This window comes from Ips typographus, linkage group LG11 (assembly GCF_016097725.1).
Source record: "Ips typographus isolate SLU linkage group LG11, UJ_Ityp_2.0, whole genome shotgun sequence".
Lineage (NCBI taxonomy): Eukaryota > Metazoa > Arthropoda > Insecta > Coleoptera > Curculionidae > Ips > Ips typographus.
Window position 1 is genome coordinate 5,586,674 of NC_138432.1, and position 14,581 is coordinate 5,601,254.

The 14,581-nt window shown below is 35.1% G+C and overlaps 2 protein-coding genes across 5 annotated transcripts; one reads left to right on the forward strand and one right to left on the reverse strand.

Moving 5' to 3' along the window:
- Window positions 1–1,178: 1,178 nt before the first annotated feature.
- Window positions 1,179–11,101, forward strand: LOC145735464 (uncharacterized). 4 transcript variants are annotated; one of them, XM_081989376.1, is made up of 8 exons: window positions 1,179–1,408; window positions 5,129–5,280; window positions 5,375–7,735; window positions 8,368–8,590; window positions 8,638–8,887; window positions 8,975–9,085; window positions 9,803–10,689; window positions 10,813–11,101. In XM_081989376.1, the coding sequence occupies exons 2-7, from the start codon at window positions 5,138–5,140 to the stop codon at window positions 10,687–10,689; spliced, it is 3,975 nt and encodes a 1,324-aa protein (XP_081845502.1). In that variant the 5' UTR covers window positions 1,179–1,408; window positions 5,129–5,137; the 3' UTR covers window positions 10,813–11,101. The 4 variants fall into 4 exon arrangements, with proteins under 4 accessions (XP_081845502.1, XP_081845504.1, XP_081845501.1 ...); XM_081989375.1 differs by having other exon boundaries at window positions 1,180–1,498; XM_081989377.1 differs by lacking the exon at window positions 1,179–1,408 and adding an exon at window positions 4,803–4,959.
- A 1,861-nt stretch (window positions 11,102–12,962) lies between these two features.
- On the reverse strand, window positions 12,963–13,984 carry LOC145735274 (protein spaetzle-like). Its single transcript, XM_081989114.1, has 5 exons — window positions 13,955–13,984; window positions 13,638–13,710; window positions 13,426–13,584; window positions 13,202–13,376; window positions 12,963–13,151 (listed from the first exon to the last, which is right to left on the reverse strand). The coding sequence occupies exons 1-5, from the start codon at window positions 13,967–13,969 to the stop codon at window positions 12,968–12,970; spliced, it is 606 nt and encodes a 201-aa protein (XP_081845240.1). The 5' UTR covers window positions 13,970–13,984; the 3' UTR covers window positions 12,963–12,967.
- Between the last annotated feature and the right edge of the window lie 597 nt (window positions 13,985–14,581).

Consider the following 14,581-nt stretch of genomic DNA (forward strand, 5'->3'; position numbering starts at 1 on the left):
CTGAAACAAGTCTAGAATTCAATTAAACACTGGATCAGTACAATTTAAATTTTTGGACTAATTTATTTCTAAAAATTTGTTTTTAAGACTAATATCGTAGAATGTAGTGCCAAAATTTGTACTTTCATTACTGAAGAGTCTGAAATTTGACTTTTACCATCAGAAGTGGTCTTAAACTCGATTTTTCTCTTAAAGTACTAAAAACAGTCCGAATTTAGAATATTAATTAAAGAAGAATAGAATTAGAATTTAAAAGAGTCTTAAAGAACTAAGAACAGTATACATTTTTAAAAAATTCTCGAAATTTTAGGACTGAGGTCTCTAGAAGTCAATTTAATAGTGACAAAGGTTGAAATAACATTTTTAAGACTATGGAGAATGTAAAAATTGATTTTCAGTCTGCTATGTCAAAAAATCTATTTTGAAAACTAAAATAGTAAAATTTGTCTTAAAATTATGAAAATTACTTCAAATGCAAATTTGAAGCTTCTGATTTGGTTTAGAGTCACTTTTTGGTGTCCAAGTCAATTTTCAAGGTTTAAATGTGTGAATTTGTATTCAAAAATTCTAGAAAAAGTAGTTTTTCATGTCTGTAAGTCAATTTCAAATACTAAAGTCTTTCAATTTGTCTTAAAACTATGATGACTGACTACAAAGGCAGTTTTTAAGCCTCTCAAATTAGTTTTCACCGTTTCAAAGCCAATTTACTGGTTTCTAAGTGAATTTTCCAGACTAAAGTCTTTCAGTTTGTCCGGAAACTATGAAAACTGGTTACAAAGACATTTTTTGGGCCTCTTAGTCAATTTTCAATACTAAAGTCTTTCAATTTGTCCAGAAACTATGAAAACTGATAAATTTTTTAAGCTTCTTAATTTTTGCGATTTTCAAGACAATTTTTAAGTTGGGTTGGATTTATTTTGGGTCTTTGAACGTAATAACTCAATTATCTCGTAAACGAAAGCAGAATTTAATTTTCAATTTAACAACAAGAAAATTAAAAAACTGTGATTTTTGAAGAGTATCCAGTGATGTAGAAAATAAGGAGAAAAAAATATAACTTTCTGTATTTACGACAATGGACAATTTTGACAAACGTCACATAATGAGTATTTTGATGGTGAATTATTGACATTTAAAACTGGAACTGTCTGGAACTGGCATACTGGAAATTCACACATTTTCATAATTTTTAGACTTTTGTGTTCACGTAACGGACAATTTTCCACCATTAACTCTAAAAGTGAAATTTATGGAATACCTTTAGTGGGGCTTACCCATATGTAGATCGAAAATAAATATATTTAATTCATATAAAAGTGGGTCGATTGTCCGCGCACCGGTCCTTTGCTTCCGAACTAGTGAGAGTGAAGAAGTGAAGAAGTCTTTCGATGCGGTCGTACCGACGAAGGTAAACGTTCAAGTTTCTTCCGAAGAAAGTAATTTTAATTCGCGCGTGTGTGTGTGTTGGTTGATACGTGAACGTTTTGCAAAGATGAAGGTAAGATGTTTGTGGGGTTTTTCTTGGTTCCAGTAGACTTTCGTATTCAATCCTAAAAACTTAGTAAATCACTTTCTCAGAATTTTTCATTTATTTTATCTCCAAAAATTGATAATAACAAAGCTTTTGCTGCTTTTACAAATCGTAAGGTTATCTTCAAAAAGTTTTACATATTTTAAATCATCAATATCCAACTCAAAGAATTTTGCTTCCACCAGGTTAAAGAAGATCAACAGAATCTACGTATTTCTAAGTCATTCAGACCTTTTCAGAGTTTTTTTGTGAAATTTACTAATTTTGCTTTCTTTTTGATGGAACAATTCTGCCACCACTCTTCTTAACAAATGTTGAGTAAATCCTGTACTATTTTTGATAAGCGAAAGTGATGTTTCTAGTTGGAAATTCAACCCTGTAAATCATAAATTACAATTCTTCCAAAAACACTGTGTCTTTCATACAGGGTAGGCCATCTTTAGGTACTCAATTATGTTCCTTTGACAGTAATATTAATATATGTTTGCTTCTTATTGGGCAAATTTCTTTTAGAAAACGATGCTCTTACTATTTTAAGTTATCCATTAAATAGACTACTAAATATCTGTAATGCAGTGTCATCTGCATAAAACAATACCTGGTTTGGTATAGATGGCACAGGAATTTGCGGTACTTAGCTTGTTACTGGGGTTATGGTGGTTGTAGCATATAAACAATAACCAATTACACCCGCATGTCGATATTGTTTAACAATAATTGGATTTCTCTTGTTTTATGAATGGATGAAATTGAAATTGTTTCCCTTGACCCTGTACAAAGCAAAATTGATTTAACTTTAGGATCAGATGTACTGATGATGGTATAAAATCAATGTCGAACTGGTTTTGTTACTTTTCAAGTTGTTTTGTACCTCCATGGGATTGAATTTGACTGTTTCTAGGTGTAGGACTGTCAGAATTCCTCTCATAAAGTTATAAAATACGTTTAATATTGAAAAGTTATGAATCAATCTAATTTAGAATCATTTAAACAAGATTCAATCCTCGTGGGGGAGACAAAGTAAATATTTGTTCCCACAGAAATTTCTCATATTTTTAAGTTTTACTAGTAGTTCAAAACTATTTTCAGATCAAAAAAGATTAAAAACGTTTCTCGTCATAAACATATCCAGTCACTGAACACTCCCTCGAGTCAAACAAAAATATTTACTAAACTAAGTTATTGTTGATATAATTATTAGTTTTCAAAGTTATTAGCCATTCCCATTTGAGGCTCCAGTTTTTGATAAAGAAAAAATATTGTTATGATAAACTGCTCACACATCTGTTATGTAACATTAACGGTATGCAAAATGTTTACTTTCACCGAATATCAGTAAAAGCGTCTTCGTTTATGATGGGTGCTAAAGGTTAAGAGAAAATGTTTGAAATGTTTAAAATATAGTGTGCATTGTCAGTGTTACCTAACCAGGGAGGAAATTAATCGCCAAATTGCAATAATTAGTGTAATCGATAATTACTTATTAAAACGCCCAAAGTGAAATCAAAATAATTCATACCCATCTGCCAAAGTCCCTGAATGAAAATACTTTATGTTCCACTTGGTTGATAATTTTAAACATATAAAAGTCTGTACATTATTAAATTTATTGCGTTCAAATAGTTGACAGTATCTGCAGTTTTTTTACGTAACACACTTTTACATTTTCCGTCTTCTTACAAGGGTCAAAAAATTAGGTGACTGATAAGCACCTAATTGCGCTAATTTGATTTAATTACTTCCCTAAACATAAAAACGTACACCTGAATATGATAAGTTTTGTGAAATAATTATGTTAATCGATAAGGCAATCGAGAAAGTTACCATTATTGTGAAATACCAGAATGAAATGTTCTGAGAGATCAAACCGGACTTTTACTAACCACTTTACAGATAGATGTTTTTAATATTTATTCTTATACGTTTAGAGCACAGCAAAATACTGTCCCATGAAAAGTGGCAGTGACGTCATGTTGAAATTCACTTCTGTCTTAGATTAGTTCGTAAGATTTTCTTTGATAATTTGTGGTTGCTGGCGGTGATGCGTTTGTAGTAAAAAATTGTAGACCGTTAACTTGAAGCGTTCCTGAGATATTCAAGAAAAAACTAGAGTCTATTTTAACGACCTCTAACGGCCAAACGGTACAACTTAGCCCTACCCGCGCAATGTCACGTGATAGCCTCATTCAATAGCTATCATTTGTCATATGGTGTGTCAATACCGGATTTTTCAAATAAGCGGGTTGTGAACGATTTTTTGGGAAAGTGCACGAAGTTTTGAGTCATTTTTGGGCCTCCTATACTCACGGCAGTCATATTAAATTTTCCCCAATCAGAGTGAGTGATGACATCATCAAAGTGACCTTTTTTTACTAATTCTAAACTTGGAAACACGAATCTGAGGTCCATTAGCAGGGTTTTGTAGATGCCCATAAAACTATGGCAATTTTGACAGTTTTTAGGGCGTGGCACCCTTAAAAAACGATATTTTGACAAATGACGTCAAAATATCGTCACGTCACATTTCTACCATTAACCTAAAGCGATTTAGGCAGTTAAAGACAATTTTCATAATTCAACAATTTTCCGAAAAAATCCATGGGGTACCACCCTTGAGGAAAATGTGAGAAATTTAGTTTTTATTTTACAAAGTCAAACGGTGCGTTGTACAGAAAAATGTTATATTTAGTAAAAGTTGTCTTCCATCGGGGTGTATACGTAATAAAATTTTACACCTGTAACTCAAACCGTTTTCGAGATATTCATGAAAACACCCGAAAAAATATTATCAAATTTGACGCCCTCTAGCGAACAAAAGGTACAACTTACCTTGGACCAGTCAATGTCACGTGATAGCCCCATTTATTATCTTTTTTTTGTTATATAGTGTCGATACAGGATGTTTCAAATAAGCGAGTTATGGTGAATTTTTTGGAAATTTGCACAAAAATTACCTGAAAATGAGTTTCTAAAACTGTCTGGGTGGATTACTGGATAACAGTCGCCATTTTGGTACTATTCAATTAAAACCTACATATGATGAATTTTGACCTTGGGAACATGATTCTGCTGTCAAAATGACACAAAACTTTTGACAATTTCAAATATCAAAATTACAAATAAAACTGCACAAAATAAAAACTAAATCAATAAGTTCAAATTACAGCAGAAAAAAAATCGAAAAAACTGTCAAAAAAACAAAATTCATAATTTTCAATGGGGTTTCGCATTGAGTTAATCCTTTTAATATTTATTCTTATTCTACAGCAAAACAAATTAGTTGTGTAGATTGTTCAAACGTTGCACTTTCATTCATTCTTCTATGCAAGTTTGAATAATCCTCTTACTAGCAATTTGGCTAATCGAAAGTGCCTCCTTTTTAGCATATTTTTTTCAGGGACTTGTTAAAAACAATCATTATTATTAATGTAAGTTCACGGTCGGTCGTTTTTGTAGCGGAGAAAGTTAAACGATGCGACACACACGACGAACACGTTACATCTCTCACCATAATGTATACCTTAACAGGCGTAGTCACCAATTATTTTACCAATGGAAATAATTTTATTAAACTTAACCAAACTTTTATATTTGTAGATCCCCTTAATGCTGGTCTGTACGTGTGCCATAGTTTCAATTAGAAGAACATCAGCATCGGCCATCGGTGCACCCTTCTACCCCCTTAACCCGGAAGATTTATCAGAGGGAGAGGTAAAAGAAATCGAATATTGGGATAAATACTACCACAGGTAAGTTCGAAGCAAACGTCTCGAGGTGCGGTACCACCCTTGCATTGCAAAAACTTCACCCAAACCCCTTTTAAAGCATCATAAAACATTTCAGGCCAAAACGAACGTTACAACCGATACTCGGATCAGCAGGAGCAATAATACAGCTTAAAACTGCAGTGCTTTCAGGTACAAAAAAGAAAATCATTGAAATAGCTCAAGGATCTGTTACAAATCTCGCCAAAGGCTCTTTTACGTCGTCTTCTGGTCTAACCAACTCTTTAGGAGGTGTTCTTACTGGTTCAGCTGGTGGTTTGCACCAGCTTAAGACAGCTTTGTTTGCTGAAGCTCAAAAGAACCTAGTGCGGATTGTAGGTGCATCTTCTTCTGGTTTACAAAACGCAGTCTCCTCGAAACTAACAAACATTGTTAAAGCTTCAGGACAGACCTCATCAGGGCTCCTGTCAGCATTGCAATCTAAAGTTGGAAAAATTGCTCGAAGCTCAACAGGGTTGGCCACTGCTGCATCTTCAGGAGTTGGTAACGTAGCTAGAAGTCTGGCAGAAGCTTCCAGCAGCTCCACTAACGCTATAAACCAGCTGAAGCACAATATTAAAAGCCAAATAGGCCAAATTGCTAGCGGATCTATCAGTATGGCTGCTAGAGCTTCATCAGGAATACATAACAAAGTCCAGGAAGTTTCCAAGGATATTGCGGTTGGTGGAGCTGATGTTGCCCACCAGCTTAAGTCTGCCATAATAGCAGGAACAAAACAGAAGTTAGGGCAGGCAGCTAGTGGAGTCACTGGAGCTCTAACAGCTGCCATAGGGTCAGCTTCAGCAGGAGCAGGACAAATAACTCGAGGAGTTATAAATGAGTCTTCAAACTTAGTGAACCAAGTCAAATCAGCGGTTTTACAAGAAACTCAGAAGAAGCTAGGGCTAGTTGCTACTGCTTCAGCAGGTGCTAGTGGACATATATTCAGGAGTTCAGGGACTGCAATTCAAGGTTCTGCTGGTGCTATTAATCAACTGAAATCTGCTGTTTCCTCCTTAGGTAGTAGATCACTATCTGAAGTTGGCAAAGCTTCAAGCAGCTCCACTAATGCAATAAATGGATTGAAACATTCACTTTTGAGTCAGATCAGTCAATTAGCACAGGCTTCATCAAAAGGCAAACACCAGCTAACATCATCTATAGTATCAAAAATCACTAATACAGTGAGTCAGGCATCGAAAAGTTCTGCACAATCCACCAACCAAGCTGGCTCAGCTATAGCAAAAGGTCTAAACCAATTGAAACATAGTATAGCATCTCAAATCACCAATGTTCTGGGACAAGCATCCAGAGGATCACTGTCTCTAGTTACGGGAGCTAGTGGACAGCTGTCAAATGGAGCTGGATCCGCTATTACCGGATCAGCTAGAGCAGTAAAGCAACTAAAATCAGCTGCAGTTTCTCAGTTTACTAATGCATTAGGACAAGCTTCTAGAGGTGGTTTGTCTATTGTTGGACAACTTTCAAACGGAACTAGGTCAGCAGTAACAGGATCAGCTAGAGCTGTTAAACAACTAAAGTCTGCTGTAGCATCCCAGCTTACTAATGCACTAGCACAAGCTTCCAGGGGATTATTTTCTTTTGCTACAGGTGCAAGCGGACAGTTATCAAACCGAGCGGGTTCTGCTGTAACAGGATCAGCTAGAGCTATAAAACAATTGAAATCAGCTGCAGTTTCTCAGTTTACTAATGCTTTAGGACAAGCTTCTAGAGCTGGTTTGTCTCTTGTAGCGGGAGCAAGCGGACAACTATCAAACGGAGCTGGTTCCGCTATAACAGGATCAGCTGGGGCTGTAAACCAACTGAAATCTGCTGTGGCGTCTCAACTTACTAACGCACTAGGACAAGCCTCTAAAAGTTCGGCTTCTCTTGCTTCAGGTGCAAGCGGACAATTATCAAACGGAGCAGGTTCCGTTATAACAGGATCAGCTAGAGCTGTCCACCAATTAAAATCAGCTGCTCTAAATCAGCTAGCAAATCAAATCGGCCAAGTTGCTAGCGGATCTCTATCCCTAGCAACTTCGGCTAGCAGCCAAACCATTAATGGTACTAAAAACTTGATAACAGGCTCTGCAAGAGGTGTTCAACAGTTAAAAACTGCTGCTTTACAACAACTTGGCAACGCTGTGTCAGGAGCTTCTAGGACAGTGGTCCAACTTAAGTCTTCTGCAGTGTCTAACGTAAAACATATGCTAGCTCAAGCTGCAAGCGGTGTTGTCAATGCTAGCAGAAATTCAGTGAGTCAAGCTGGTGAGGGTGTGGTCGGATCAGCAAAAGGAATTCACCAGCTTAAAGCCGGCTTAGTGGAAGGGATTCAAGAGCAAATCTCCAATTTGGCGGAAGCGTCTGCCGAAAGGAGGAAGAGGAGCGTTCCAAGTTACCTTCTAGACAAGTCCAATCAAAATTTAGACTCAGATTTGTATGAATTTATGTTCTTCTGGCGATTCATGCTTACTAAGCTTCAAGGCAAGCTGGAAACTAACTGTGGGATCATTATACATTTTCTACTTTTTGATTGAAAACATACAGGAAAAAATAAATGGACTGACTTGACATTGCAACTGTATGGACTTTACTTATAAGACGACATACCGTGTCTCTACTGATTTTTGGTGTAAAATGGTGACCTGATGAAAAAAAACGGTTGGTTTTTAATGTGATTTCAATGATCGATTTAAAATAAAATCCTGTTTAATCTACTGACAAATTTCGTTGAAATCAGTTAAATAGTACCGTTTTATTTCTCATGGTCATTGATGTGTAGTCAAAAAATAACTGGTCCCATGAGGTTACCAAAACAAACCGGATAAACCAACACAGTTTTGTGCAATGTCATGTGACCAATTATTTTTTCTACCACTCAACTTACTGCATGTTCAGTTGATGAACTACAGGCATGCGCGACGTGAGACTTTACTGAATCATCTAATCAACCCTTCTCCTCATCATTATCCACACACACACTAATCCGCTTTCGCACTAAGTTAAATTAAAAGCTTGCTAAGTTTAATTTTTTTTTATTTGATTGATGCAAAAACGATTGAATTTCAGACCGAAACGATCAGAATCAGCTTGGTCGACAGGCTCAGGATCGGGAGGTTCTGATATTCTGAACCAACTAAAATCTGCAGTAGTCTCAGGGCTGAAACAGAAGCTGGTGCAAGTGGCCAAAGGTTCGGCAGGAGCTGCAGCAGGCGCTTCAGCCGGTTTCAGCAAAGGAAGTGCAGGAAGTGAAAAGTCATATCATCCGCACATCTATGAGCCTCCACATGATGTGAGTGATTTTTTCAAAAAGTTACATAAATTAATTTAAAATTATAGGAACATCATGATCATAAATCTATCGATGCTTGGGACTTGAAGAAATCGGTGTTTAACACTTTACTGCAAGCTGTCAAAGCAATTAAGGGTGGAGTTTTGGCTATCAAAGGGCAACTGATTAAGGGCAGCGGATATGTGGTGGCTGGAAGTGGAAAATTGCTAGCAGCAGGAGGAGATAAAGTTACCCAACTAGGGAAGAATGTTATCAATAACGCCATTCTGATTCCTCCTAAAGATCATTACCACCATGGTAAGTTTAACTATGTCGATTTAAAGTAAAATAGCTTGAAAGACTTTTTAAACTTCATTTTTGGATATAATATAATACTTATTTCAGAACACGAACCAAGTTATGTTGTTCCAAGTGGTCCAGTAGTCTACGACTCACCTCCAACATCTGGGCATGGCTACGAAAGTCATTACGACAGTCACCACGTCGAACATCATGGTAACAATCGTTTTTTTTTTGTCTAAAAGTGATTCATAAGCTTGTGTCAAGCAAATTTACCGGCCAAATGAAAAATCACTTAAAATAGTCGTACTAATCATCGCAAAACTTGCAAAGATCAACAAATATTAACCCATCTTTCTTCGAACTTTTTAACAAACCTCTTTATTTATTATTTCGACTAGACTGCATTTACTACCGTGAGAAATTGCATGTTGTATTGAATAGATTTGCAAATCTTTGGATTTTGTCAAATGGAAACGATTTGTGGTCTACATCCAAACAAAACCGCCATTTTTAAACCTTCAATATCAGATCAGATTCAGAATACAGAAAGTCACTTTGCAAGCTTGAAAAACGACTTTTGACTTAAGTTTCAGCAAATAAACATGAAAATACCATACAGAACATGCACAACAATCATGTGACCTATGTAGACCAATTCTAAGCTTGAAAAGCCTCTGACAGGTAAAGATTAAGTTAGAAATGTAAACGAAACAGTCACATGACCTTAGAAGCTAAAGCTTAAGCAAATTTAAGCTGAAGATCATAAAAATTCAGCACACAAGCATTACAAGCATCAGATCCTAATGAAGTAACTGCCAACTACGTTGGCTTGCTCTATACATGCAATTATTTTTATTTAATAAAGCTCTAAAATAAGAGTGTTAACTTAAACTACTACTTTTACAATACTACAACATAACAATTTTTAAGACCATCATCATGGAGGTCCTGCTGGCATCCTGATCTTACGAAGAATACCAGGACCAACGTACGACAAGTACCACACTGCTCACTCACACGTGGTTCCCGACTTCAAACCTTTAGGGCCTGTAGGACCAACATTTGGCACTGTTGTAGGCAAATTCCTTACCGCTTCCACGTCCTTAAAGCCTTCTGATCCAGTTCCCTTTACTGAATCTGATTTTCACTTGTATCAACCGCAAAACGTGCACATTGAAGAACCTCGACATCTTCATCATGAAGCTCTTCAGCCTCCTGCGCCTCCATCCACAAATTATGGAGTTCCTTTCGAGAATGATCATTTAGTGGGGGCTGGCTCCGATGTGAAGGAGCAGAAGGTGAAGTTAACTAAAGGAGAAATTCTGGATCACTTGGAAGGTTCTCCAACTTTAGCTACGTCACAAGTTCAAGTTTTCCCAGATTCTCCACAAAGTGTCCAGGCTTTGAGAAATTCCTTGGAAGGTCCAACTTTAGGGCCTCCTTTTAACTCAGACTATCATCCTATGAGTCCGTCATCCTCAGAACAATTGTCAAACTCTCTAGAAGCTCCTAAATACACCAGGTTCAAAAAGACAACATCAGAGCTGGAGAACTTTTTGCCTAAAGAAGATTCGTTAGAATCCCAACAAGATTTGAGCAGTAAAGAAAAATACATGAGGTTTATTGAAAAATTCCCTTATTACAAGACCCCATCCCCAATTCCCACGTACAAAACTGTCAGCTCCAAGACATATTTGAGTGAAAAGTTAAAGATGTTGAAGCTGCAATCGAGGAAGATGTCCAGTAGACCTGATGTTAGCATGGTTAAGTCAGTTTCCTATCAAATAACACCTCACGGAGTGAAAAGACTGACTTAAGTGAGTACTGTGTAGGTGACTAGACGTAACTAACCTAGACAAACTTTGAACTAACACCTAAAGACTTGACCATTTCTGTATGTTCTTTTTATATTCTTTTATGACGTTTTGTTAACATTTTAGGTGATCTTCACCACCAGTACGTCGGAGGAGATACACACTTCTAGTAATTCAAATGTGTGTATGCATAAATATTTAGGAGTGTTAAGGTGAATAGTTGTCAATCGAGTCACTAGGATTAAGGTTCGTGCACATAATCGCTCATTTGTATTTATTAGTCATGTTGTCGATAATATTAAAATTTAGTTCGGTGTAATTTTAGTTTATAAATGGAAATTGTTATTTATTGACTGTTGTGTGTATATAAAAATGAAATTATTTATCTTGGACAATATATTTTTTTATGTTTTTTTTTTAGTTTTTCTGTATGGTGAAACTACTATAAAGTTGATTTCAGTTTAAAACAAATGGCGCTGTTGAGGTCAGTGAGGAGCCCTAACCTAACTCTATCACGTGACGTAATACAGGTTGTCTCATTTAAAATAACCGATTTTTGTGGCATTGAACTCCGTAAAAGCACTTTTAATTCAATTATTTCCAAAAAGCTAACTTTAACCTCAAATATCCCGGAAACTTCTGACTTTTTGTATGTCACTATTTAGGTCAGTAAGTAGCCCTAACCTAGCTCTATCATGTGACGTAATAATATACAAAGTGTCCCATTTAAGCAGGAAAATTACTTTTGTTTATGTTAGACTTTAATGTTTAGGATGGCTTTTTTGTAAAAACTTGTTAAACTTCTTAAGGAAGTATTGTGCCAGACAAAATTAGGATTACTTTGAAGTGACTAACCGTTGCAATTTCTGCCAAAAACCACTCCATGAAGCTATAAAATTACAAAACTTGCCTAAAGGCAATACAACCAATGTAAATCATATTAAAATTTATAATTATAATTTTATAGTTTTATTAGATGTTTTTCCGCGGTTGTGATTTGAATCTATTTCAATCTGTCACGATGGTGCTAACTGTCAAATACAAATCCATAAAGCTATCAAACTATGAAACATTGCTTAAAAGCAGTACAATGAGTACGAATCATTTATTTAGATCTTTTCCATGAAGCTATAAAATCACAAAAACTTTCTTACATTCTGGTAAAATTGTCCATTAGCAGGATTTTTGAGTAACAAAATAACAGTTTTAAGTACATTTTTGAAATCTTCATTAAATTTTCTATTTAATACCTTGAAAAAACACACAAAATTTTGGTACAGTCAAGGAGAAAAGCGGTATCAAAATTTCAACTACCAGAAACACAGTTTGAAAGGATAGTCAGGGACAAAATCGCCTGTAAAACTCACTTGGAGTGGAAAAATTACTGTTTTAAACATATTTTTGAAATCCTTATTAAATTTCCTACCTAACACCCTAAAAAACACTACAAAATTTGGTACAGTCAGGGAGAAAAGCGGTATCAAAATTTGAACTACCAGAAACACAGTTTGAAAGGATAGTCAGGGACAAAATCGCCTGTAAAACTCACTTGGAGTGGAAAAATTACTGTTTTAAACATATTTTTGAAATCCTTATTAAATTTCCTATCTAACACCCTAAACAGCACTACAAAATTTGGTACAGTCAGGGAGAAAAGCAGTATCAAAATTTGAACTACCAGAAACACAGTTTGAAAGTTGAGTCAGGTACAAAATCGCTTGTAAAACCCACTTGGAGTGAAAAAATGACGGTTTTAAACACATTTTTGAAATCCTTATTAAATTTCCTATCCATCAAATCCATAAAGCTATCAAACTATGTAACATTGCTTAAAAGCAGTACAATGAGTACGAATCATTTACTTAGATCTTTTCCATGAAGCTATAAAATCACAAAAACTCTGGTTGTCCATTAATAAAAATTGTCCATTAGCAGGATTTTTGACAAATGAAACTTTCTTTGGTGCTAGTTCCATATATCAAAATAATGAAAACTGTCAAATACCATCAGTCTATGAAGCTATAAAAGTTAGAAATAACATGCTCAAAAGCAATACAGTTTTAACTCATTTTAAGTACATTTGGTAGGTTCATGAGTTGAATTTTACCAATTGTAACTTTTTCTAAACATTTTTTAAATATTCTGTTCGTTTTGAAATCAACGAATCCATGTTAGTCTGGAATACGTTCTTGCTGGCAGAGTGGTGAATGAAACGTAGTGTAACTAAATTTACTAATACAAATTTCCATTTTTAACCACTAAAAGTAAACTACAAATAGTATTAGTTTTCATTGTATGTTAAGTTTAATCGTTTAATTTTACATAAGCAACAAGAAGGAAATCTGAACAATTCAAAAGCAGTGGTCTGATTGAACACCATCAGTTGTCTAGTGATAAACTGTTGAGAGCAAAAGCTCTTAAAGCCTAGAGGAAGTCCCTCCAAGTTGCTGCACGTAGTGCCTTCACTAAAAAATAGTACAAAGTAACATCTAAGCAGTTTGATGTTAATACAAACCTGTGACAGGTTTTGGTTTCAATTCCTTGCTGATAGTCTGGGGTGTTAATGATAGTTCTCCAAAGATTGTTGACGTTTTTGAGTTTTTTCGGGAAGATCATCTTAGATTCCCTGATGTTGCAAAGAGTCGTTCCGTCATCCTCAGAGCTAGATGTGGTACCTCCAACCCTCATTCCTAACTCACTCAATAAGTGTAGAGGTAATGCTGACTGGTTAATATTTACCTATTTGAACTGAACTAAAGTAAGATTTCAATTTTGGGTTGCTTTCTAGGTACTGTCGTATTTCTTCATATGGGTAATCGTAGTCCTCAGTTTCAGTACTGTCCTGATATTCTTGGACAGTAGCTGGAGATGTATGGTAGTGGTGGTGATGATAATGCCCTAAAGTGAGTTTACTGCACTGTAAAAGCTTTAATATATTTTGTTCAACTTACTTGCATATTGCTCGGTTGGTTGAATGTTTCCTTGATGGTCTAAGTTGGCTGCATAACATTGTCGTCCATGCTCCTGTGTAAAAAGTCAAAATTGCTTAGAATTAAAATCACTTTCTTGGTAACTTTATCTAAAATCTATCATTTGTTTTTAGCTAGTTTACTTTGTATAGCTTGTAAAACGTATTTTTGAAATCCTTATTAAATTTCCTATCTAACAACCTAAAAAACACTACAAAATTTGGTACAGTCAGAAACACTGTAATTTATCAGTAATTTACCGGTCAAATTTAAATATCCTAGTAAAGTAAAATATTTACCAATAATTTACCCATCGCTAATTTTATAACATCTCTATTAAATTATTTGAATTTTTGCATTTGTAGTTGTTATTAAAAGTTGCTTTAAATATCTTGTAAAGTGATAAAAACAGTTAGTTTTTACGATACATTGTTTTACAACTCGAAATAACTCAACACATTCAATGAATGCAAATTTCATACATTATTGTGATATTTAGTTAGATATTCCACGCATTTGTAAATAGGAAAAGTGTAAAATATGGGTAGACAAATCAAAAACAATCAACACTGTTAGTGAACCGCATAATTAACATTACCATAACAATGAAAGATCAAAAGTATGATTGGTTATGCAACATGCGCGATTAAAGAAGGATGAGAGAATTTTTTAATTATTTTTAGTAATTCTCTTTGATGATTTATTGTTCCCTATTATAATGTAAGTAACTGGTATGGTGTGGATATAGATATAAATAGTATATTGTTTCATCATTAGTGCGCATTACCGTAAAAAAAACCAACAAAATTTTTTTTTAAAATGACATACTTTTTACGACAAAACTTTCTTCAAACTGTAACCAAAACTAGGAAATTTACAGGGTCAACTCACCCAAATTGTGACAAAAAACACCGTCAGGCACTTTA

Bases quoted from the DNA above. Each gene is read 5' to 3' on its own strand.
- LOC145735464 (XM_081989375.1), top strand. The intron at 7,736-8,367 runs GTATGAATTTAT...ATTGAATTTCAG, and splicing joins CAAAATTTAGACTCAGATTT to ACCGAAACGATCAGAATCAG. The intron at 8,888-8,974 runs GTAAGTTTAACT...TACTTATTTCAG, and splicing joins TAAAGATCATTACCACCATG to AACACGAACCAAGTTATGTT.
- LOC145735274 (XM_081989114.1), bottom strand. The intron at 13,585-13,637 runs GTAAGTTGAACA...AACTCACTTTAG, and splicing joins ACCAACCGAGCAATATGCAA to GGCATTATCATCACCACCAC. The intron at 13,377-13,425 runs GTAAATATTAAC...TGAGTGAGTTAG, and splicing joins CTTTAGTTCAGTTCAAATAG to GAATGAGGGTTGGAGGTACC.